Source organism: Sceloporus undulatus, chromosome 7, assembly GCF_019175285.1.
Source record: "Sceloporus undulatus isolate JIND9_A2432 ecotype Alabama chromosome 7, SceUnd_v1.1, whole genome shotgun sequence".
Taxonomy (NCBI): Eukaryota; Metazoa; Chordata; class Lepidosauria; order Squamata; family Phrynosomatidae; genus Sceloporus; species Sceloporus undulatus.
This window is the reverse complement of record NC_056528.1, coordinates 36607157-36634199: the sequence shown is the minus strand read 5'-3', so window position 1 is coordinate 36634199 and position 27043 is coordinate 36607157. Positions and strand designations below refer to the sequence as shown.

At 39.8% G+C, this 27043-nt stretch overlaps 1 protein-coding gene across 1 annotated transcript in view; it reads left to right on the top strand.

The window, feature by feature from the left end:
• Positions 1-25285, top strand: part of LOC121936852 (mitogen-activated protein kinase kinase kinase kinase 4-like) — a 107961-nt gene extending 82676 nt beyond the window's left edge. Inside the window, exons 24-31 of the mRNA XM_042479505.1 lie at positions 153-311; positions 4093-4236; positions 5695-5829; positions 7851-7951; positions 9854-10003; positions 13423-13582; positions 19692-19831; positions 21809-25285. Of these exons, the coding sequence (XP_042335439.1) occupies positions 153-311; positions 4093-4236; positions 5695-5829; positions 7851-7951; positions 9854-10003; positions 13423-13582; positions 19692-19831; positions 21809-21892 (1073 nt within the window). The 3' untranslated portion in view covers positions 21893-25285. The remainder of the gene's footprint in view (positions 1-152; positions 312-4092; positions 4237-5694; positions 5830-7850; positions 7952-9853; positions 10004-13422; positions 13583-19691; positions 19832-21808) is intronic.
• The last annotated feature ends 1758 nt before the right edge of the window (positions 25286-27043 follow it).

The window sequence follows — 27043 nt, the reverse complement described above, 5'->3', positions numbered from 1 at the left end:
AAAAGAGGTAGAAAAGGCTGCAATACGCTACAGACAATGTCCATAGCGGGTTGCAAACAGCCAGAGAGATGGTTGCAGTTGCTTTGCAGTCCTTACATTGGGCAGGTAGACCAAGTAACCATTTCATAAATCCCTTCTGTTTTGCTTCCCAGCATCCAATGTGAAACCCGAGCCCACCAGTAGACAGAATGCAAGAAAAGGTTCTGTTGTCAATGTGAATCCCACTAACATCCGGCCTCAGAGCGACAGCCCAGAAATTCGCAAATATAAAAAGAAGTTCAATTCAGAAATCTTGTGTTCTGCATTGTGGGGTAAGAAAGCTTGTCTGAAACAGAAATGTTGATTGGTGGTCATCTCATTTAGAAAGTGGTTATGACTTTACACGTGCACAGAAGCAGTTTTGGTTTGTTCAAATATTCCAGCTAACTGGTATGGCCAGGCTTTTTATAGAACCATCAAAGCTGGAGAGATATCTAGAAATTCAAGAGCAGTTAGGCAAAGTATGAAGAAGAAGCAGAGAAGCTGTCTAGTCAAGGAATCATAATAGGTTACAAAGAGATGTACACTGTTGCACTAGTGACAGCCAGGAAATGGCTGAGCATTTTTATAGTTCTCCCTGCTGTCTTACATCCTGTTCTTCCTGAAGAATCAGCAAGGCCCTGAACTGGAGCATATGTCGCTTCTTCTTTGCAAGTAACGTTGAATGAGATATCTCACGCTGTCAGTGCACTTTGTAGTTCTTTGGTTCTGTACAATAGTTCAGCTCCATCACTGTCTCTGAGATGGTTAGCACTCTGGACCAGAAGTCGTTGGAATCATGGTGGACCTCTGGAGCTAAAGTGTGACATCTTGTCAGGGCACAATCTCGATTCCATAGACTTCTGGAGCAGGGAGTATTCTGGAGTGGCAGCCATGGATTGCCCACCAAAGTGTGTCACCTCTGTTTGTTTCAGACTATGGCCATTTTTGGGCTCTTCCTCCCATGAAGAAGTCTCAGTCAGAGCTTGGAAAGGTTAACATTAGTACTAATGTACTGGTATTCACTCAGAATATAATTCATTAATTTTACTCATTTTGGACAACTTTTTGTTGTCAGCTGCCCTCGAGTTAATTTCAACCATGGTGACCCCACAAAGGAGGCAACTCCAAGAGAACCTATCATCAGTGGCCCAGCTCAGTTCCTGGAGACCTAGGGCTGTGTCCTCTGAGTATGTGCATCTGGTGTACAATCTTCCTTTCTTCCTATTATCTTTCCAAGCATTGACATCTTTTCTAGTGAGTCATGCAGTCTCATGATATGGCCAAAGTATGACAGCCTCAGTTTATAGACAGCTCTTGTAGCACCTTTAAGACTAGCTGAAAGAAAGAAATTGGCAGCATGGCTTTTATAGCCTTCAGTCTACTTCCTCAGATGCATCTGAGGAAGAAGACTGAAGTCTACAAAACCTTAGTCTCAAAGATGCTGTATAAGACCTCTCTATGTACTGATTCTACAGTCTAACATGGCTATATCTTTGAATTCAGCCTTAGTTTAGTCATACTGGCTTCTATGGAGAGTTCAGGCCTGGTTTGGACCCATTTGTTTGTCTTGTTAGGCATCCATGGTATCCTCAGAACTCTTCTCCAGCAGCACACCTCAAATGAGTTGATTTTCTTTCTATCAATTTTCTTCTCTGTCCAGCTTTCACACCTATACATAGCAATGAGAAATACAATAGCTACAAGATATATATTATATTGTTAATCTTTAGTCAAAAGTTCCTTTAGATATTTAAAACATCATTTAAAATGACTAAAAATGCCTCTCAAACCTGCAAAATCACACCCACAAGTAACAAGTTTTTTTAATGTGAGATTTGGAGTAATACAACCTCATTGTCATTTAAAGATTGAAACAATAATCTTTAAAATGTTTAAATCTTTAACAATTTAAGGTGGAAAAATCTATTTTTTTATAAATTATTTCCAAGCTCTGATCTCAGCTGGTTCTGGGTGCAGGCACAGGTGTCACCCAACTCGAGTCAATGGTAATATTGGTCTTTGAAGCCACATTTCCTATGTCTGAGTCCAGTATACCAAAATGCTGGACTACATTGCCTGTCACTTAAGGATCCATCCTCATTACTAAAGCCTTAGTTCCCCATCAGTTTTAATTTTCCATCTCCCAGACACCAGGCAGTGCAATGAAGAGCTCCATGGATCCGATGCAATATTTTACCCACACCCTTCTGCCTCGGCTCGAGTCTTAAATGAGAAACAAAATAAATGAATGAAATGCGAGAAAGAAATTATCCCAGGAAATGTAGATTTACAGTTTACAGTTCTCTGGGTTTCATTTGATGTATGTTTAGAGGAAGCCAAGATTTTAAATTAAGAACAGAACAGCATAGCAAAACTGGTAATGATATGTGTGCTGAGGTGGAGAGCCCTGTGTTCTTGCCGAGCCATTGCTAGCAGTTCGCTGCATTTCCTTTTCCTTGCTGCACAGTACCTTATGCCATCTTGTTATTTTAACCAGAACACTCTGATAATAAACTTTATCGAATATGGCAGCTCATTGGACATCAGTTCCAAACAGCAACCCATTGATATTTCTACTGGGTTCTTCTTGTTGTTTTCATGACTGTAGAGACAAACTTCTTCTTCACCATTTCGAAAACAACTGGAGGGACAGAAAATTGAATAGGGATCTCCTGCCTTGAGAAGTCTGGCAACATCAATTTCTGACTCATTGGGAGCACTGATTTGCAGAACTATGGCTGGAGATGACAGTGTGAGACAGATGGCAGGACTGTTCCTCTCTTGTAGAGGGCCATGTAGTTTCCTTGGCTCTATTGTGGATGAGGAAGGTCAACCAATCTGAGGAAGCCTGGTTGGCTGGGAAAAGATGGGGCTTGGGATCAACTGAAGTCTGCACTCAGGTCCACTATAAGTCTGCACTCAGCCCATATAAGCTGCCGTTCCCCGTGCCAACAGTCAGACAACTTTGAGCGGCATAGGGCCCAAACAGAAAGGCCAAAATAAAGCTGCTTCAGGTCACTTTGGATGTATGCTCTTTAAATGATGCATGCGTCCTAAGAGGCCGGAAGCCATGCCAGAGCCGCACTCCAGTCCTAAGGACTAGAGCACAGCTTTGGCGCAGCTTCTAGCCTCTTAATATGTGTGTGTCATTAAAACAGCATACCTCCAAAGTGACCCTAAGCAGCTTTATTTTGGCCTGTCTGTTTGGGCCCATAATCTCATTTTTGGTTACATCTCGTCGGCAACTAAATGTAATCTACAGTCTACCTGCACTCCAGGAACACAAGCCTTCAGCAGATTCAGCAAAGCTTTATTCAGTAAGCAGAGTAAATCACAGTAGATAGTTGTTATCAAGACTGAATAATTTTTTCAGTTAAACAGTTTACTTAAAGTTCAAACAGTTCACCCACTGCAAAAGCTCTCAGCCCTTTTGTCATACCCCCCCATATTGTCTTCCCATGTTTCACCTCTTTTTCTCCCCATTCCCCTATACCAAGCTCTAGTTTTCCTACTAAAAACTGCCTTGATGATTTGCAGCTCACACTTCCTCCCTAGGCCACTACAGGTTGAGTCCCTCTTATCTGATAGGTTTGGAACCCGAGTGTTTGGGATTTTAGATTTTTGGGAAATCTGGAAAACTTTATTTGCATATATGTATATAATGAGATACCTTGAAGATGAGACTGATGTTTAAATACAAAATTCATTTATGGATCATTGAATTCCAGGTCCTATACTCTGGAGCTGCAGCAAACAAGCTTGCCCCGTGTTTCATGTACACCTTATCCATCTAACTTGAATGTAATTTTATACAATATTTTAAATTATTTTCTGCATGAAACAAGGTTTGTTTATACTGAACCATCAGAAAGCAAAGGTGCCACTGTCTCACCCACCCATGAAAAACATTTTTGTTTTTGGAGTATTTCAGAATTTGGCATTCTTAATAGGGAAAACTGAACCTGTACTCTCCTAGGTGTTCAGTAACTGAGTTGACAGGGTCCAAAATACCTCAGGCAGTCTACATTACCAAAACACTTACACCACATATTCTGTTTCTCTCATTAATAGGGGTGAATTTACTTGTGGGGACAGAGAATGGACTGTGGCTTCTGGACAGAAGTGGGCAAGGAAGAGTCTACTCACTGATAACCAGGAGGCGGTTTCAGCAGATGGATGTGCTTGAAGGACTCAATGTGTTAATTACCATCTCAGGTTTGTTTGGTGGCTAAAAGCATCTGATCTAGCTTAGGAACACAAGTAAATCCAGAGAATATTAGGCTGTAAAATTTGGATGTAAAAGCTTTTTGATTCTCCAAAGTTTAAAGCCATGTTCCCAGGGCAAATGGGATGGAGGTGTGTTCACTTGCTGCTTGGTGTGTAAGCTGCTTTGGAGGAACTATAGAAGACATTAGATCCTAAAAACTAGTTTAGGTTCACTTTTTAGGCGTATGCATATGTGCACTACGCTTTTCTTAATCTTAAATAGTATTTCTAAATTCCTTCCATACACACACATTTTTATGCTCCCTTTATGTATCTACAGAAGGGTCCTCTCATTGTGAACTGTGCATGCAACATATACAGTACAAACAAAGCATTGCCAAGATGTGCTTTAAAATAAACTCTGTCTTTGCAAGCTGTTTAAAATCAGGAAAAATTAAAAAAGGATGAATAAAGTTTGCTAAATGTGAAAGAAGAAATTTTTAATACAGATTTTGAGTTATAGGCAAAAAGTTGAAAGGTGAGTCAAAAAGAGAGAACAAATAATAGTTTTTGGCATGCTTACAAATACTGTAATCAGTTTCACTTGGAACGGCAGTTTCAACAGTAGCAGCTTTAATAGCACTAAAGATGACTTTTTTTTGTCATAAGGTTTGGAGCACACTGCCAAAACATAATTGAATACAGAGTATGCTTGAGGGCATATACTGAGGAACATTTTTTAAACATGGATTCATGCATACACATAACCATGCTTCCAAATCTTCACTTTCGAGAGATGCAATCTACAAATTTGCATGGCAAATGTTGACTGAAGGCCAATGGCAGAGCTTTGCCTGTCTCAGGTCTCCAGTTCTGTTCCTGATAGCTCCACTGGAAACAAAGGAGACAGCACTGATTCAATGTAAGGGAGTTCTAGGAATGTAAAGGCTACTCACAAATTTTCTCATCCTAACTGAGAAAGAGTGTGTCAACATATCAAGACAACCTATGTTGGTGGGAGGGAGGTCAACCACTAAAATATGGTTCACCCTTGCAAGCACAAAGAAGTTCAGCTTTTAAAATTATTATTTTTTGAGCAAAATATGCTTTTGGCTGCATATATATATATATATATATTGTGGAGGGGAATGGTTTCAAACTCCCACACACACACACATACATTGAGAAAAAGTTTTTAAAATGTGTAAACGCTCTCATAATCTTTTCGAGCAAAGAGAAACTAATTTTTAGTTTTTATTCTCATGTGTGAGAATGAAACAAATACTGTAAAGGTTTACATCTCTGCTACCTTGCATTTGCTTTAAAAGATATAAAATGTAAACTCAAAATATTTTCCTGTTTCCTTCTATACCGGTGCTGAAAAACATCTTAATCCATCCAGTGGAGTGACACAGTCCAGTCGGTTTTTAAATGTTTCCTTTTCATTTCTCTTCCAACTAATTCTAGGCAAGAAGAATAAGCTACGGGTATACTATTTATCTTGGTTACGAAACAAGATCTTGCGAAACGATCCTGATGTAGAGAAGCGACAAGGCTGGGTATCTGTGGGTGACCTGGAAGGCTGTGTGCACTACAAAGTCGGTGGGTTGATGAATATTATTGAATTATCTGACAGAAGTTACTGAGAAAGATTTAAGGCAGGGCTTCTCAACTGTTGCTACTCCAGATGCTTTGGAATTCTACTTTCAGGTTTCCTAGTCACCTTGGGCCAATTGTCAAGAGTTGACATCCAAAAACATCTGGGACAACTAAGATTGAGAATCTCTATGCCAAGGAATTAATTGCCAGTTTCTTATTTGCAACCATGAGATTGTCCTAGCAAGATATTGGGAAACATATTTAATTCCTGTTCATAGATGATAGGTAATGGGTTAGTAATAGGCCAAATGGATATGGTAATAGATAGTGCATCATAGAAATGATTCACTGATGCAAAACATGAGTTTTGAAGGCCTGAGTTGAGAGTTTGGACTCTAGCTTTACAGTTTCTGAGCATTCTGTCCTGAATATTCGAAATCTGATGCTCAGAAAAAGTCGTTCTGCTCTAAGAAGTCAATATATATCTATAGAAAGAAGGATTAGTAGCGAGGAAGTTGGAATGGATGTTTAGTATATAGGTTTAGTATGTTTTTATATTGTAATTTGAACTTTTTTAAGTAGATGAAAAGAAGAAGAACGGAAGTGGGAATGGACTATGAGGGATAGGTATGTAGTAGAAGGTGAGCATATGTTGAGAAAGAAGAGTATAAGTAAGAGGAAGGTAGTTATAAGCGAAGGAAATACAAAAGTAAGGAAGGTGAGAAAGATTGGAATGGAGGAATAAAATAGACAAGGTAAAAGGGGAGGGCAGATTGAGAAAGAAGAAGGAGAGGAGTGGGGTAAGAAGGATAAAGGATAAAGAATAATTGGATGAGTGGGGGAAGGAAAGTAAGAAAAGAGAGAAAGAATAATTATTGTTGATGTGGTTGTAAGATTGGGTTTTTCTTTTTTATTGTGTCTTATGTTTTTCTTTTAACTGAAACAAACCTGATTAAAATCAGAAAAAGTCGTTCTGCAGTTCTCACTCATCTTTGCTTTTCTTTGCTTTCCATCACATTCCACGCCATTCCATGCCATTTCTTCTGCTCTTACCTTGAAGTAATAACAAGGTGGAAGACAAAATAGATTTTCTCTTCCCCCCCCTCCCCCAAAGTCATCAGTCAATGTGAGCCGGGATGTGTAGTGATGTCTGGGAGCTATAATTTGTTCGCAGGCTCCCTGTAGTTATGGGATGACTCAGATTAACTACTTCTACTCCGCATGCAAAAATCCACCCATCCTTTCGTGAAGGTATAATTATTCCAGATACAGCCCTTGAACTCCATACCAATGGTATATGGAAGCAGCACTCTCAGTTAATCATGGAAATGGGGATGGAAAATAAGAGAGGCACTAGTGAGCTTAGTGGCACAATCCAGTTTCAGCAGTTATTACCACCAAGAAGGTGCAGCTAAGACAAGATGGAAGGAGGGATCATTTTTAAAGCGTCAAATAACATTTCAGACAAGTCTCTTCTGAATCTCCAGAGGATGCAGTTAATCACTTAAAGCATACATATTTGCTACCGTGATTAATGCTATGCAGAATCTTTGCAGGTCATTTTCCTGTAATTTGTGGAATGGTGCACTACTTTCATTAAGAGTGATATCTGATTAAGATTTACATTTATTTGTGTTGTTTAGTGTTTAACATAAAATTGGAACAGAAGTATTTTGCCAGGGGCTGATCATGTTCTGTTTGATTCTTCCTTTCATTTACTCCTAAATGCTGGGATAAATTAAAAGCTGGAGTGTGCTTGGGGATCGGAATAAGAGCTTGAGAAAGTTAATATTTTTGGACTACACTCCAAAATGTTTGGCCAGGGTTGGCCATTTGCCATGCCAGTATGCGGATATGGGAGTTGTATTCCAAAAGTAATTTTTCCCAGCTCTATCCTAAAGTATGTAGAGCATTTCAGATCAAATCTGTCATCATCAACTCAGCTCTTTTGCTGCATGCAGAGTAATTTGCTTTCCAATTTCTCTGACAAATCAATTAAAAAACCCGCCACTCTTAATTTTCAGTGAAATACGAGAGGATCAAATTTCTTGTGATTGCTGTGAAAAACTCGGTTGAGGTTTATGCCTGGGCTCCGAAACCATATCACAAATTCATGGCCTTTAAGGTAGGTAAATAAAACAGATTCATATTTATACACTATTCTGTTTGTTTTCTTCCACCATTGTAATTGTGTTAATGTCAGTGCTGTATTTCTATGATAATCAAACATAGGTCCAAAACACACTGCAGAAATAATCCAGTCTGAGACCACTTTAACTGCCCTGGATCAGTGTTAGGGAATTCTGAGAACTGTACTTTATTATAATACCAGAGCTCTCTGACCCAGAAGACTAAATGTCTCACAAAATGACAGTTCCCAGAATCCCATAGCATTGAGCCATGGCAGTTAAACCAGTCTCAAACTGGATTATTTCTGCAGCATGTTTTGGACCATTGTTAGCCATTTGGTGAAAAATCAGTTGCAAAGAGTTACTTATCCCACTACCAAAGAGCTTGTCTGTTACGGTAGATCTGTCACTCATAAAATCTAATTTGTTGTTTAATTGCATAACTTTTAGTCAAAAATTGATTTAAATTTGCATATGAGAAATACTAATGGAAAAGAGTATGTGTTTGATTTTAGATGTTGCATTTACAGATCACAGCAAGGGCAATCTTAGGAGAGGCAGCTTCTCCCTTTGCTTTATTAGTTAGTTATATGTAAGAAGGCTCTCAAAGCAATTTTTAAACCAATGTAAAATACAAAACTGTAGTTGCATGGAACTACATAAGAACAGCAAAAGTTTAAGTACTTTTCCGGTCAAAAATTGAATGAAAAAGAGATTGGAAAGCCAGATCTTTAAGGGTCATTTAAAACTTCGCAGTGATTAGGGATGTGCCATAGGGTCCAAAGGCCCTGCCACATACTTGGCCCAGAAGGTTTCAATGACAAGCCCATGCAGGAGGGAACACCTATTTTCAGGTAACCCTGTTTAAAAGTTTTGTTTTTCTTACATTGCACACATTTCTGGAGGTCCACCAATCTCCACATGGAATGGCTTGTAATATACTACTTGAACACATGCTTTCTATGCCATACAATGTACGCCATACAGCTTTCTATGCAGAAGGTCCCAACTTTACTCTCTGGCATCTGTAGTAAAGATACCTTCTATGGACCTTGTTACACACCTTATCCTGTGGATAAATGGGGATTAAATCCAGGAATATCCCACAAAAGCAGGATTGTTTTCAGACGACATTGGGCTAATTGAACATTAACGCAACATTAACCCATGCAGAAAGTTGCAAAATTGTGCCGCTTTTTACTTTCGGCAAAATCCAAAAAGCCTTAAACAGAATACAATCTGTTCAAGGCTGTGGTATGGAGCAGACAATAGCACACCTGTCTGCTCCACCCCACAGCCTTAAACAGATTGAATTATCAGTCTTTCTTCACAGTGAGACTCATTCTGTGAAGGAATATATTCATAGTACACTTTCCCCCAAACTTTCTCTCTGTGTCTGCATCCACACTGCAGAAATAAGCCAGTTTGGCACCACTTTAGCTGTCATGGCTCAGTGCTATGGAATTCTCAGAATTGTAGTTTGTTGTGGCACCAGAGCACTCTGATAGAGATGGCTAAATATGTCACAAAATTACAATTCCCAGAATTTCATAGCATTGAGCCATGATAGTTAAAGTTATCTCAAACTGGATTATTTCTGCAGTGCAGATGCAGCCTCTATCTTTTCTTCTCTCTTCTTCCCTCCCAACCCTGGATTAAATAGGAGATACTGCTTTGGTGGGAACTCAATGAGCACAGTGGACCTTACATGAGAAATGGGGGATTAAGGTTGCATTGCATGACTTTGGATAATAAGTATTCATAAGCAGATTCATGATTGCAGCCATTATTTGTAATAATAATAATAATGGGAGTGATAAAGAATACTGAGCGTCCATCTCTTCGATTATTAATTCCTGATCTGATGTACAATGTCTGTTTTTTTTTTTTCTTTGCAGTCTTTCACCTCACTTCATCAAAAACCGCTGTTGGTGGACTTGACAGTTGAGAATGGGCAGAGGTTAAAAGTCATCTATGGTTCACCAGTCGGGTTCCATGCTATCGATGTGGACTCTGGCTCCGTGTATGACCTCTACCTGCCAACACATGTAAGCTTCTACCGTGGAAGGTTTATGTCTTCACCAAAGGATCCTGACATCTGAATGTTCAGCCCATGCAATTTTAAATAGTGTAAGCTAGACAGCGCTCAGTGGGAATTTGAACCTGGGCCTCCCTGATCTTTGTCCTGCACTACATCACACTTTATGTTTAAATGGCTATAGCTGGTACCTGGCAGAATAGACAGGCCTCTGCGAAAGAAGAAGAAAAATAGCAAATGCAATAAAATGCAGAAAACCTGCTTAACATTGGGAATGGGGGTGGATGGTGGGTGGGAGAAACTAAAGGCCATGCAGAATGTTGGGTGAATTTGGAGAAGGATAGGAAGAAAGTGGCTGTATATCCAGCTATAGAGAGAGTAAAAAGCAGTAGAACTGCTAAGGGAAAGGGTTACGGGTTTTTTTGGTTTAAAGGATTGCTGTTCGGCAGCAAACTCCCAGTCTAATTATGTACGTGGAAGAGCAATATTTCTCAGTCGAACGCCTTCAAGATGGGGGCTCCCTTAGGAGACCTGTGACTCGATTTCTGTTCATTCGTCCACTATGAGGAGGAACGCACTAAAAATACACTTTCCCCCCAAGAGTGCAGAAACTGAAATTAAGTGTGTCCTTCTTATGCAAAGCTGTAGGCTGTTAGGGTGCTTTCACACTGGAACAGTCCAAATTTGAGAGACTAGACCTCATTTTGTTGGGGAAGATTTTCTGGAAACGGCATCCTGAGCTTTGTTTAAAGCCAATCTTTAACCGATTCTAGGCCGTTGTCAGTCTAGCACCCTCTTTTTCGCTTTTTCCATTCCCTGCTTTGATTCTTCATGCAAATCATACCGAGGCAACGCATTAAAATAGCTCTCCGGCTCTGGATACCTGTTCTGGTGTTAAGGATAGTGGCTGCAAAGACGCCAGACTCCGTGGTTGGCCTTGGCGTATTACTTTTGGCAAGTAAACCTTCTGTTCTGTGGTTCCCTTTTGGTTCATTTGTGGCACTCCTGTGGGCAGAGAAATGTTCTTTTTGGGAGAGTCAGAGGAGGGCTATGTTTCTTTGCAGTTCATAGAAAATGAAAGGGGAATTCTGATGTTCTAACTTCCTATGAAAATGCTACTTGCACCAGTGTTTCATAATTGAATTAGATGCTAGGAATAATCCTCTTTCTGGTCCTGTTGAGGAAAAGTTAGGACTGTTTGCAGAATTTTGGGTGTTTTTTAATCTCAAGATTTCTTACAAGAGCTTCCTTCCCAAGTGTTTGCTGTTGCTGTTGTGTGCCTTTGTTTCTGACTTATGGTTACCCTAAGGCAAACCTATAATGGAATTTTCTTGGCAAAAATTATTCGAAAGAGGTTTGTCATGGCTTTCCTCTGAGGCTGAGAGTGTTCATGTGTGCTTAATGCGAATTTTAAACTATTTAAAATACTTTGCAGTGTGAACTATGAGATTTTTCTCAATGTGAGTAGAATCATGTGCATTGAAGAGATTCCTAAACACTGCCTTCTTTTCCTCCTCTGGGCTTTCAACTGCCATTGGGTATAATCTGCTGAATAAGCTTGTAGTAAATTGGTTTGTGGTTTGAGCATTGGACTGTGACTCTGGAGACCAGGGTTTGAATCCCAACTTGGCCATCTAAACCCACTGGCTGACCTGGGGCAAGTCACATTTTCTCAGCCTCAGAGGTTGGCAATGACAACTCCCCTCTGAAAAAACATGCCAAGAAAACACTACTATAGGTTTGCTTTTGGATCACTATGTTGGTAAATGACTTGAAAGACACACAGCAACAACAACAACAATTTGAATATTTAGATAAATGTTGATTTTGACTGGCTGCAGAATGACTTGAACTTAACCAAGGATGAGCAGCTTCAGCAGTTTCTGGAGTCAGTCACCCCACAGCCTTGATCTACCCTCTAATTTTGTCAGCAAACTCGGGAAGGAGCTAAATAAAGCAATGATCTGCTGAGTTGAAATGTGATTTTCCCCCCAGCATGCTTCTGGAATTCAGCAGCAAACTGATACGATATGTTTGCTTTAAATGGATCTTTTCTGGTCATAACCAAAACTTGGTGATGTGTTTTGCTACCATACATCAGCAGCGTGCTCTGGGGGTGCATGAGTGGCTGCAAAAACTGCCTTGAAAGAGGAATGTTTCCCACTCTTGGATTAAAGGCACACAGTGATTGGGACTTAGAACCAAAAGAGATGTGACTTTTTGTTTAAGTAAAAACAGCTTGTGGCTTACTTGGACTGGGCCATATTGCCAGGAGAGAGGGATTTAGTATTCTCAGCCCCATAACAGTTCCCTCACTAAATGGAACATAAAAGGAGAACAAATCATTCTTCACCACCAACAAAAAAAAAAGGTGACAAAAGTAAAGTCAAAATAAGCAAGATACATGCAGTAAAATAAACTGTGGTGTGCTGTATATATTCAGCGTATGAAAAAGATGACATCTGGATTATTAAAGCAATGGAGAAAGGAAACTATTTCATAACTGACCAACTTCTTCCTTTTTCTCATTCTCATTCCACTTTTTGAATATTTGTTAATCGTGATGTCCTACTTTTAATACATGCCATCTAACCGGTGTTTATTTTCAAAGCATTAATGTGTTCATTTGTTATCTTAGGGATGCCTTTTCCAGCTCCCAGCCTGGCAAATGAAAGCAGAGTGTTCTTTAAATGTAGGAGCCAAGTCCCTTCTCCAAATGCTTTTTAAATCAGTTTCATCAGCCAAGTGAAACATTTCATTCTTAAGAAGGAAAGAATTTTGCTCAGATAATGCAGAAACCACAGCATTTCTGACAAACTGTAATGCAAAAATGCAAAACTTTTAAAAAGCATATGTTGTAGGTTGGCAAAAAGAAAATGTTGATCATTAAGGTGGTCTTGTTCCTTTCCTATTTGTTTTTACCGTATTGTAACATCCCTCTGTCTTTATTTAGAGTGTTTCATATGGGTTTAACAGTGGCTTTTTGTAGATACATCAGTAACCTTTTTTAATAAGATAAGTTACAATACACATATAATACTTCTTTATATAGTGCTAATGCTAGTTTTATTATGTTCCAGTTGCTATTAGGTTTGCTTTTACTGTACTACATGAATGCAAAATGAATATTACACAAAATGAAAAATGAAGTACAGTTGCTCTTTGATATTTAAAGAATTTTAGGGACAATAACTATTTCCAGATGACAGCTTAGTTTTTAGGGGAAAGGGGTACTGTCATTTGTATAGTCCCCGAACCTGCAAAAACAAATTGTATATATATTTCCAAAGAGATCTATGTTTTTCTTTCTAAGATCCCCAAGTCTGTTGGCTTGAATCTTCTGCCAAGATATTTAGATTAATGGACTGTAGTTGCTACCATTGAAACTTGCCCCATGTTATAAATCTTAATCATAAAATATTTTTCCAGATCCAGGGAAATATTCATCCTCATGCTATTATCATCCTCCCAAACACCAGTGGAATGGAACTTCTGCTCACCTATGAAGATGAAGGGGTCTACGTTGACATTTGTGGGCACTTCTCGAAGGAAAATGTTTTACAGTGGGGAGAAATGCCAGCTTCTGTAGGTATGTCTGAAATGAACAGAGTCAGACAGAGCCTATGCAAGAAGGCCTGTGTCCAGGTCTTTCTAGTGATGGTTAAAAACAGAATTTTCAATGCACATTTTTAGTGTAAGCTCCAGAGTGACATGCAATATAATTTCTGACTGCATCTACACTGCAGAAATAATGCAGTTTTATACCACTTTAACTGCCATGTTTCATTGCTGTTGAATTTTGTGATTGTTGTTGTGTGAGATATTTAGCCTTTTGTCAGAGGGTTCTATCCCAGGATTCCATAGCATGGTGCCATGACAGTGAAAGCAGTGTCACATTGCATTAATTCTACAGTGCAGATGCAGCCCCAGTTGTACAAAAGGCAAAGTGTTTGTCTTTGGTTTCTCTGGAGTTGTAGTCCAGCTGTGCAGCTGGTCATGCAACCCTTTGCACAATTGGGTGTGTGACTCAGTTGCACAGCCTTGTGTACACCTGTTTTGTACAGCTGCTAATCAAAGGTTACATTTGTCGACCTTAAAGCCTTCGACACTGTGAGTAGAAAAGGTCTGTGGCAGATTCTGGAACGACTAGGATGCCCCCCCCAAATTCCTCAAAATGATTATCCTGCTACATGAAGGCCAGCAAGGTCAAGTCAGATATAGCGACGCTCTCTCGAAGCACTTTCTAATAACTAATGGTGTGAAACAAGGTTGTGTTCTTGCGCCAACTCTATTTACAATCTTCTTGATGCTCCAAAGGGCTCCAGCAGATCTTGAAGAAGACAGCATTTATATACGCTACCGTACTGATGGTAGCCTGTTTAACGTAAGCTGCCTGAGGACTCGCACTAAGACTCTAAACTATCTAGTCCATGAGCTGCTTTTTGCTGACGATGCTGCCCTTGTTGCCCAAACGGAAGCAGCTCTGCAGCGCCTAACATCTTGCTTTGCAACATCTGCAGAGCTCTTTGGGCTGGAAGTCAGTCTGAAGAAAACGGAGGTTCTCTACCAGCCGGCACCTCAGGAAGAACACTACCATCCCCACATCACTCTAGGCAAATCTGTGCTCAGGTCCGTTCAGCAGTTCATCTCCTCAGACACCAAGATTGATAAAGAGATCGATCACAGACTAGCAAAGGCATATAGTGCATTTGGAAGGCTTCACAAAAGAGTTTGGAGTAACAAACACTTGAGGCAAAGCACAAAAATCAGTGTGTATAGAGCCATTGTACTGTCTGTTTTCCTTTATGGGTCTGAAACATGGGTCACCTATCGTCAACACCTACGACTCCTTGAACGCTTCCATCAGCACTGGACTAATTATGTTGCTGTCCTTGAGCAAGCAGGGATCACCAGCATTGAGGCCATGCTATTGAGGACACAGCTGTGCTGGGCAGGACACATTTCTAGGATGGAAGACCATCGCCTCCCAAAAATAGTATTCTATGGTGAACTCACCACAGGTCAGTGTAATAGGGGCTTGGCAAATTGAACAAGAGGAAGATTATATTACATAGGGCTAGACTTAGGTAAGGAAGCCACAGCCCCGAGTTTGCAAGACCTGGGCATGACTGTTAATAAGTGTCTCTTGCCAGTGTCTTATAAGCAACTAAGAATAAGCTCACCCCGATTCAAAGTTTAGCAGCAAACACACACTGGTGGTCATTCCTCTTTGAAAAAGAGGTTGGTTGCTTCCAGAGGAAGGTAATAGGCCATATGTCAACACTGAAGTCATCATCCTATATTTTAGCAGAAAAATAAATACATACTGTACTCCGAACCCTAAATACATACCCCCCCAAAAAAAAAGGAGTTGTGAGGAATGATTAAAATATGCCAAAAGACAATTCTCTTCTATGTTACATTAATGTTTAATATTGTAAGTATGCTGCCTAGTTCTTGCATCCCACAATGCGATATTAGTGTCTTGGTGTGAAACTATTGATGATATAAGAATCATTAGCCAGTGAGATTTAACACAGGAGTAAGGGATCCCAGCTGTGAATATTGAACCTTATTTGAAAGCTAGCATTAAAACTGTCCAGGGGAGGACTATAGCTCTCAGCAGAAAGTGTTGGAAGACACTGAGAATGCTGGAGGGGGGAGGTCCTACCTTGAAAAGAGAAGCAACATATTGCTAGAAGGGGAGAATGTTTGATTTTCTTGTATTAAAACTGAATGTTTCCTCCAAAGCTATACTATTGCATGTCTGATCATTGAAACAATGGGAAGAGAAAAATTGAGACTTCCGGGCAAGATGGTGCCATAGGAGGACGCGAGCATGAGAGGCTCGTAGCTTAACCTCCACAGTGTTGGAAAATGGAGGAACGTGGATGCCGAGAACCTGTCCATAACCCTTCCATGAAGGGGAGTTAACAATAGGACTCGTCGGGGGTCCTTTTGGAAGATAGCATAGGTTGTTCCGCATGTTGTGTTTTACAGCCGGTTTGCAACCCAAAAAACCGAAGAGTCAGCCACCCAACACTGTACCTGCGTATGGGCAGGAACAAAGACGTCTCAAGCCTAATTTTTTTTACAAAATCATCTTTATTTCGCTTACATCGGACGTGGAAGGGTTAAATATACGTACCATTGGAGGAGCCATCTGTTTGCTCACTTTCCCTCTCTCATTGATTTAAACAACCAGTTGCAGAAGTGAGGAGGAACAGGAGTTACTACATATTTGCCTGTCAGCTCTCTCTCGCTCTGTCAAGTGAGCAGGTGGTAGCATCAAAAAGGAACCAAACTAAAAGCAAAAGAAGCCCCACTGATAGTGCCTCACTTAAAAACTCTCCTGGGAAGCACGCAGAATTGTGATATCAGGACATACGTACGTTATCCTAGGTGTTACCTGGTGTAGGGTGTAGCAAGAGTAAGTCACCACTTTGGGTCATAGTCCTGTGTATATTGTGGCATGAAGAGAAGCAGTCAATTTCTTGGTCACCTTTTTTTGGAGAGGCTTTTTGAGATGAGAGGCAGACAAAATGGATGACAGATCCGTAAAACGTCTCTTGAGAAAGAAGCTCCATCTGACTGCCTGGATCTGTGACATCTGTTCTCAGTGTCTCTCAGGCACTGGTAGCATTGGGGGTTCCCTTAAGGTACTTGAAAGAGTGCAGGGCAGAATAGGTCTTGCCCGGCTCAGGGACAGATGCCTTTCCTGAACCCAATGGCTGGGGGACCTTGTGGGTGGGATGGGGGGGGCTTTTCTGCCCATGTGGATCTTTTCCTGTCATCCCAATGGTTCCAGGATCAGGCCTGAGGATCAGGTTGATCAATGCCTAGATCCAGACCCATGAGTTTCCCAACTCTAACAGCAATTGTTTCCAATAAAGTTGTAACCTATCTCTTCCACATATATTGTTGTTGTTTGTTGTGTGCCTTCAGGTCACTTCCGACTTATGATGATCATAAGGGTGACCTATCATAGAGGTTTCATGGGTGAGCTCAGAATCGAACTCTGGTTTCCCAGTGTCTTAGTGCAATAGAGCTGGTACTGGGGGTGTTATTTTTGCAATGTAGACCTCGCCCCTAGACTTGCAAGAGGTTCATGCCAGGCACACCTTTACCACCTCAGTGAGAAATCGGCTAGATTTATCCTTCTAAAATAATGGCTAGATTTATCCATATAAAAAAAATGCAACTAAAATGGTGAAGGGTCTGGAAACCATGAATCCCTATGAGGAAAGACACAGGGAGGTGGGGATGTTCAGCCTGGAGAAGAGAAGGTTAAGAGGTGATATGATATCCCTGTTTAAATACAGTATTTGAAGGGATGTCATATTGAGGAGGGAGCAAACTTGTTTTCTCCTGCTCCAGAGACTAGGACCTGGAGCAATGGATGCAAGCTACAGGAAAAGAGATTCCACCTCAACATTAGGAGGAACTTCCTGACAGTAAGGGCTGTTCGACAGTGGAACACACTCCCTCGAAGAGTAGTGGAGTCTCCTTCCTTAGAGGTCTTTAAACAGAGGCTGATGGCCATCTGTCAGGGATGCTTTCATTTGGATTTCCTGCATGGCAGGGGGTTGAACTGGATGGCCCTTGCGGTCTCTTCCAACTCTATGATTCTATGAATCTATTCCTATTTAATACAGCTTACATTGTAAACTGTGTTGTACATTTTTAAAAATGAAAGCGGTAGAGTAAGGCATAGTGTACTATTCCTAATAAATATATACACAGTTACATGAGTACATACATAATACATAATTAAAAGTGTTCCTAAGAAAAAGTAGTAGGATCTACCGGAAAATAATTTTCTCTTCAGATTTTCAGTGTTTTCCCCACCTAATAAGGTGCCCCCCATTTTAATTCTAAAGCAGTTCTATAAATTGTATGAGTTTGAAATTACTCTGAGTTTATTACAACCTTCTACTACTTAATGTTAGCAGGGTTTTTTTTTTTTTAAAAAAAAAGCCTTTTGCAATATTGTGAGTTGAAAGAAGATATATACTTGTAACTTGATGGAAGTAGGGCAATGAAACTAAACATAGCTGTCATGTAAGATTTTGAGGCGGAGGGACCTATATAGTCAATCTAGGCTATACTAATTGGAATGAAGAAACTTAACACCAAGGAGATATTAAAATGATAGCATTCAGAGCTTGGAAAAGTTTCTTTTTTTTTTCTTACTACACCTCCAAGAATGCCTTAGACAGTCTGTCCCTTGGCCGTGATGTTTAAAAAGTGGGATTTGGGGAGCTCTAATTAAGGCATTTTTTCCAAGCTCTGGTAGAAAATAGAGTATTTAAATGTATTGATTGTTCCAGAGATGTAAGGCTAAAACATAGCACTTCTTTGGTCAGGATGAGGTCCACTATCCTAAAGGAAAGAAGCTTGACATCAACCTTATCCTCTTTTTCTGTTAGTTCAGACAAACCTGCCTCTTTCTTAAGGAGGTATCCTCCAAATGTGTCCCATCTCCCATCACCCCCAGCACACAATTAGGGAAGACTGATCTACACTACACACATATATCAATTTCATAGCAGCTGAACTGTCACGGCTTCTGTGATCTCCCGGGGAGATGTTTTCACCCCTCTTATTCTCTAGCACCTCACAAGGCTCCAATTGTACACAAAATTAAAAGGAGAATCAGGTCTCTTTCACACTACACAGTTATAGCACTTTGCTATCACATCAACTGCCATGGATCCACTCAATAGAACCCTGGGGTTTGTAGTTTCATGGGGTATTAAGAAATTGCTGTTAGAGAGCCCTAGTGCCTCACCAAACTATAAACCTCGGGGTTCTGTAGGGTTCAGCTTTGCTAGTCGAAGTGGAATCATAATACTATAACTGTGTAATCTAAAAGAGAGTCTGGTTGCACTAGATTTAGCAGTGGAACGAAATTTGCCATGAAAATACTACAGTAGCTGCCAGCATCTACTGAGTAAGCAATAAGAACTCTGACCGTCAGGAATATTTGTTTCAGTTAAGAACCTAAATGCTAGGAGCCATCTGTCGGGAAGCATCCCTGGACAGTTTAGTACACTATATTCCTAACTCAGTGACAGCCTTGCTGAAAGTATCCTGGTGCGTGAAGGCAATGGGAATTGTCTCATAGAGATCCTTATGGCTCTGCCCTGCCTTCCTCCCCACAACACATGCTCACACATGCACACACTAACTATTTCCATTAGGAGAACAAAAATGCTGAATTAAAATTTTTACATGTGTATTGTTGATCTGCAAACCAGCTTGGGGTAGTGGTTTGAGTGTTGGACTAGGACTCTGGAGATTGGGGTTTGATCCTTGCTCCATTATAGAAACCTGTTAGGTAACGTTGGGCAAGTCACACCCTCTCAGCTCCAGAAAACCTTGTGGTAAGTAAGTCTTAGGGTTGCCATAAGTCGGAAATGACTCAGAGGCACACAACAGCAATTGTAGATTTGTCCTTTATGGCTACGTTTGAACAGTGCACCGTAGTACTGTCTCCAGATATATGCAATAAGAGACAGAATGGAACCAAAGCTGCAGTTGTGAAGGTCCAAATGTTCTAGTTACAAATCTGTGGAGGAAAGAGATGCAATCCCCAACACCAAGTTTGCAAAAGAGTTCTCCAGTCTTTCCCAGCCCTCTTCCTTTTCTGTATTTTGTTTTATCACAGCTGTGTTTCTTTGTTATTTCTTTTAAAGCTTACCTTCAGTCCAATCAAGTCATGGGCTGGGGAGAGAAAGCGATTGAATTGCGGGCGGTGGAGACGGGAAACCTGGAAGGAGTCTTTATGCACAAGAAAGCACAGAAGCTGAAATTTCTGTGTGAAAGGAATGATAAGGTAGGTCTCTAAAATTCAATGGTTATGCACTAATGGCACAGAGCAAGAAGGTGAGAGTCTGTCTTGGGCTGGGGAGTATTGTGAGAAGATCACAAACTGGACAGAGATAGCCTTGCTGAAATTATCCATAAGTCTGGCAACTTTCCAATTGGATTATCGCAATGTGTTGCATTTCAAAATGTACCTTTCAAAATGGACTCTAGAAGAGGGGTAAGGAATTACAGCAGGTCCAGATTATCAAAAACCAGTTTGAAAAACTGCATCTCTGAAGATGCCAGCCACGGATGCTGGTGAAACGTCAGGAATAAACCTTTCTAAAACATGGCCACATAGCCCAAAAAACTCACAAAAAGCTATGCTTTTAAAAATATTTTAACAGCATGGAGGAGGGACTGCAACTCATCTTTCTTTATGACCAGAAAAAGGGTAGTCATTGGTCACAAAAACACGCATTTATGGCCTCATTTTACCCACCAAGAACAGCTAGCCCAAGATACATTCCTGCCCAAGACATATATGCTCTGAAGTCAACAGGATCAGCACCTGAACAGCGTTTTAATACTGATCATGGAAAAACATTCCCAACATTAACGAAGCACAACTGGCTAGCTTGGAGACACTGGGAAGCAGGGACAGTTGCATACACAGCTTTAGGCTCCATCAATGGGGAGCAATGAAGGAGACAGGAGGAACATCTTGGAGGCACTCCGCATGTGCAATCCTCAAGGTCTTCCTCATGTTCTGTTAGGGCTGGGACATGGTCACGTAGTCCAAAAGAGAGCAGAAAGATGGTTCTCTGACACAGGACAAAATGATCGTATTCTGCCGGGTTGCCCGAAGAAGCCCTTCCTCTTGTATAAAATATATCTTAAAACTAAAGCATTTGCTCTTGGCAAACAAAAGGGAAAGTGTTGGCTGTCAGGAAAAAAACTATGCAGTGATGCAATAATAATAATAATAATAATAATAGGGCTATCAGAGCGGCTTACAAATTGTTAATTAGACATTTATATGTCTAATAGACAAATTGTTAATTAGACATAATTAGCAATACCCTTCACAAGCAAGGCTCACCTGTGCTCTTTTCAGTGCCATCTGAAGACCTTTTCATTCTCCTAGGATTTTATCTCCTTTTTGATCCTTTGGGTTTGTTTGTTTGTTTGTTTTAAATAGCTTTAAATCTAATGGTTTGTCCCAATTAGAGTAGACGGACTGAATCGATTGCTAAGTGATAAGTCAACATGCATGTAAATCCTATTCATTCAGTGGCTCTGCTCTAATTGGGACTAGTGATTAGATTTAGACCTTTTGGGGTTGATACATTGTTGTTGGATTATGTGTTAGTTGTATTTTCAGGCTGCTGTCATTTCCTTTGAATTTTTTATTCTGTTTTATTGCTGTAGCATTATTGTAACCTTTATTTTGTGGACTGCCTAGAGTTTCAGCTATTGAGCAGTACAGAAATTTAGCATATTAACATGCAGTAAGTTTAGAGAGGCAAAAAGAAGTGCTTTTATATAATTATGAAATTCATTGCCAGGAGACGTGGTTGTGGTCATTAGCTTTCATGGCTTTAAAGGGGAGGAACAGATTCACGTAGCATCTGCCCAAAACTGTTAACTATCCTCCTTGCACCACAGATCCTTGGGGACATAGCACTTTCACATTCTGCTTCTGGACCCAAAAGCTCATCTGGTTGTATTTTCCTGTCAATAGCAGAATCCTGGAATGGATTTATATTGATCTCTTTCTACAGGGCAGTTCTAGGGAACCTTATATTTGTCTCTGTCTTAGCAGGAACCAAATCTATCGGCACAATATTCAGTCTCAGGTGGCAACACTTTCTTACCATATATATATTTTAAAAAACTGACTTACTGAAATAGAATTCATTTATATTTATGCAGATGTATATGCCAAATTTGCAGGACTGGTTAAAATTTAACAGTACTTTCTTCCCTGTTCCCTTTTCTCTAGGTATTTTTTGCATCTGTTCAGTCTGGAGGCAGCAGCCAAATTTACTTTATGACACTGGGCCAGAATGTACTATTCAACTGGTAAATCATATCAGGAAGAAGTATATTTTGATTTTTTCCCCACTGGATGTGCGCTGTTTTAAAATGCAAGCTGGTTGCTGAAGCTTGCACATTTTCCCAAGGAGAAAGGGAAAAAATATTATCATTAGACTATCCTTCAATTGTGGGGAAATTCAATTTTCCTTTCTAACTATTGCAACTATATATTTGGCTGTTTTATAATTACTGTTATTAACTTTTTTAAAAGTTAAAGGCAAATATGCCATTTGAACAACATGCAGCTGTATGACAATTGTATTGAGGTTAGGAAATTCCCCTGTCTATAAAACATGCCCAGGTATATATTTTTGCACAAATATTGTGATGTTGTTTCGTTAAGTGCCCATGTTTTTTACTTTGGGGAAAATTATGTACAGATAGGCTTATTTGGTGCATATGCATCTCGCCAAAAGCTAGACATTTACTAAATTAGTTTTGTGTGGTTTTGCTGTTCTTACTTAAGCAGCTGTATTCTTCTTCATCTCAGAGCTAAGAAGAAATGTTTCCTTATTTTTTTTAGAGAGAAAAAAGCCTTGTGAAGCTTTTTCTTTCTTTCAAGGAGGGCATCTTCTGGAAAACTGCAGCTGTTTGCACCCTCAGCTGTTTTGGGTTGGCTGCATCTCCCCAGGGCCACTCCGTCTGAATTTTTATAAGGCTGTATAATGATACCTGGACAATGTTCTGCCATGTATATTGCTGTAGAATGTACATCTAAGGATATTTTAAATAGCAATAAATCATTCATAGACATGGATTTCAGGGTGGAGGGGACGGATCCTGCAACCTTAACTTGCACAGTAGCCTTTAATAATCCAATGAGCTGGCTCATCCAAGATAGGATCCAAGCTCTTTGTAAGTTTTGTGTGTGTGTCTTTCATTTCATTTCATTTGTTTGAATCTCGTCTATCTCCTAACTTCAGCCGAAAACATCTTTAAATGTATAGGCCTGTAAATATGTTCTCTTACCACCTTGAATAAATTCATATTTAAATACATCCATGGAAACAACCCAAAGAAACCAAGGGGAATAATTAACAGGGATTTCTCATTATAATGTGCTCTTTCAGTTTAATGGGAAACACAGGAGAATTTGTCAATGGGTTAAGCCAAATAACCTTTTTAAAACACACGACTCCTTTTAGGCATTTTATATTGCATCTGGGGAATAGAGATCATCCAGTAGCACGCTGGTGTTTTTTTCCCCCACAGTGAAATTATATTCTCATGGTTTACAATTTTGAGTTACTCTAGAGCTGAACTTTCAAGTTTACATGTACAATCACGACGTCACTAAATGTCTGTACAACTCTTCAGAAAATGTAAAGCACTATGGAAAGTAATACATATTACAATTATAGTATAATGGAAAACGTGATACAAATTATTTTTATTAAAGAGAAACATGCCGTAATCTATATTTGGGAGTTAGGGGATAAGGGGGTGATATTAAATACAGTATTTAAAATATAATATCAGCTTTTTTAATGTGACACTTATCTGACCAAAAGCTGCAAGGGAATATCCATAAAGACTTGCTGAGTTACAATTTTTGGGGGGAAACAGCATAATTCAGTGGCAGAGCACACAATAAATGTGTAGAACCCCATTCCAGAAAATGCCATCTGAAAGGATTTTGGAGAGCAGGGCTCTTCTCTAACTGAGATGATCTTCCTGAGACCATCGAAAGTTGCCACTGTTCAAATATTGAGTCTGTTGGACAAATAGTCTGATGGTATATGATCTCCCTGATGAAATCATCTTCTTAAACTGATACCTCTTCTTTCTTCCAGCAGATTTTACAAGGTAGCATGGAATGCACAATCTCTACTAAAGACTATATATATATATATATAGAGAGAGAGAGAGAGGATCAGTTGTTTTCATGTTTCACATTCCATTTGTCCAGCAAACTCAATTTGATTAAGGATAGCCAATTAAAAGGCCTTTGGTGGAATAAGAATGATGTTTGAACCTAATGACTTTCCTGTTCTGTCCCTCTTTCTTAAATGGTCTCAGCTGCTGCTACTGGACACAGTACTGACAAGATGTCACACATCTAAATAACGTAAAGTTGCACATACAAGAAGTTTGGAAGTTGTTGATTGCCTTGTTAGTATTAGATAAAAAATAACCATTAGATATTAGCAGTGTTTGCTAAGAGGACAGATAAGTTGGCACTTTGATTTGTTGCAGGGTCTCATTTTTTTGCTACTGAGCGTAGTTTCAGATTGGGTAGCTGCTGTAAGGTGTCATGAGTCTTCCATCTTTTTATTTTCTCATCACTTCCAAGGACACAATATAGATCACTTAGCATTTGGGTGCAGTATCTTTAATTTGTACATAAATAAGAAAGGGAATGCAGTTGTATTTCGAAGACGGTGTGTTCCACAGAGGTTGGTCTTGGGATGATTCTGGCTTTTGCAATTTGAAGTTGGTTGTTGAGATTCAAATTGGGCTTACTTAAGAACATCCAGATGTTTGTCAGGATCACTTGGATGCAGTGAATTGGTACCTTTATAATTCATTGCACGACTGTAGATTTTGGATGTCACAATGGGCTGGCAATGGTTGCTGGTGGCACAGACGTAGTGGTCAGTTGTTTTCCATCTTACGGGGTTTTCAAACAATCTTTCTGTAAAATCATTATGGTATCCAAAATATGGCTGTGTTACTTAGAAAAGATAACACTGGAATTGTAGGGGGAAAGATAAAGAGACCTTGGTGAAATGGACGAGATATTCCTCAACATAGCTCCAAATCAAGAAAATACCATTGATGTACCAGAAGAATTAAATGGTCAATATTCAGAATATTCAAGATCAGAGATGAATTAATTTGACATACTTGATGCACTGGAACAGGTAGACTTCATGGATTTGAGCTCTTTCTCCTTGTCCTAGATCAGTTCATACTAATGGCTGAAGCAGGGAGTCACAGGAATAGAAGGGAAACTAATTTCCTTATATGTGAAAACCTTATGACCAAGAGCTGTGACATCGTCCTATGGACCTCTGAAGCGAGGTCTGTAATGCATGCCAGATAAAAACGTACAAAGATTTCTAGTCATCTTATGATACTAACTGGACCCGTCATTAATGACAGCAATCCAGTTCTCAAATAAACACAAAGGTTTTTTTTGTTTAGTTAATCCTAATTGCAATTGTCAGAAAATGTGGGATTAAGAAGAGCGATCAAGAGCAATAAGAGGAGACTGACATGTTCAGAGGAATAGCAAGGGAAATGAAATGTCGCTGAAGAGGAAGAAATAGAAAAGCAAACGGTAGTAGATGGAAGAAAAGGAAAACTGGAGATGGGAAGTTGAAGGCTTTCATGGCCAGCATCCATAGTTATTTTATGGGTTTTTCAGGCTATGTGGCCATGTTCTAGGAGAATTTATTCCTCATGTTTCACCAGCATCTGTGGCTGGCATCTTCAGAGAAGATACCAGCCACAGCTGCTGATGAAACATGAGGAATAAACTCTCCTACAATATGGCCACATAGCCTGAAAAACCCACAAAAAACTATGAAAACTTGATAGACTGTAGCTGGGACTGGAAAGTGCTTGAAATACATATGGGAACTGAGAATGTTGACATGATGGTTAAGAGTGAATGGGTGCAATCTTTAAGGTTAAGCTGTTATAGGGAGGATTGTTCATAAACTGAGAAGAAAGGATCTAAAAGTACTACAGTACTGTATTTGGCAATACTTAAATCAATCTTTGGGCCATAATCCAACTGTGAACTCCCATTTATAATGCTAGCAGAGTAGATACTGTACTTTATTCAAACTCCACTGTAGCCTTCCATGGCACCCAAAACCTATTGTAGATTTCCTCAGTATGGTGCTCTATGAGGATTTGCAGGGGAAGAAAGGTTCAGTTCTAATGGAAGCAACAATAGCCAATGAAAGTACAACCTTGGATCCTGGCCTTAGAGTATGGCAGGACTTCTTAGGCTAGCTTAATCTCTCCTGCTGGTTTGCTAATAAGGTATTAAGCTGAACAACAGATTTATTTTCAATGAAATCACTAGGGCGAGATTTCTGTTATCAGGGAGAATCTTGCAATACTGACGCCAGAATGCTTTACAATCTCTACAACTAGTAGGCTTCTGTTACAAGAATTCTCCAGTTTGTAAGTACAAGCAATTAAGGCAATAAATTATGACTTGCGTTCATTTTACAAGCACTGTATTGCTTTAGCTGAAACTTTTGAATTTACAAAATGAGAACAATAAGTGTTATGCACTATATGTCATTGGAATTTTTTTAAAAATATATTTTACTTGTTTAAAGCCCAATTGTATATTTGAAAAAAAATAAAAATAAAGCAATGTACTAGAAAACATGATCTGGACGTTTTTCTCGTTGTTTTCTTAGAGGTTGGGAACAACTGATAGAAAACGAAGGCAAATGCAGTATCATCAAAGTTGCAAAAAAGCCAAGCATATTTGGAATTAGGTTCAATTTGGTTTCTCTTGGGAGAGTAGAGCATTCCAAATGAATTATGTTTAAAGTAATGTATCTGATTTCTGCCTTTTCTCCTTGAAATTACTCTTTTTTTTTTACTAAAGTACCTTTATCATTGTTGATTTTTTACTGTATTGTTGTTGTTGTTGTGTGCCTTCAAATTGTTTCAGATTTAAAGCAACCCTTAAGGTAAGCAGATTTGTTCAGAGCAGATGGCTGGATGGCCATCTGTCGGTGATGCTTTGATTGTGGTTTCCTGCATGGCAGGGGGTTGGACTGGATGGCCCTTGCGGTCTCTTCCAACTCTATGATTCTATCCAGAGAGTTTTCACGCAGAGTTTTCATGACTAAGGATTCGAACCCTGGTCTCCATGCTGGCTCTCTCTTCTGTAAGTCAGTCAACCTTTATTAGGCATACAACGACAACATACATTTACAATGAGGTTTATCACACAGAGGTTTATGCAGCTCAGATCCGGGGTGACTCCTGGTTCAACAATGCGAATTCACGTCGTAACATGAATGTTTTATCACACCTGGTTGCCCTTCCGTTGCCCTTCCGAATCGAGGGGGAATCGAATCCAAGGCAAGTCACATGATGCGGATTCACGCAAAGCAGAGTGAGTGCACATTGTATTACCACACCGGTGCATACCATGCAAATT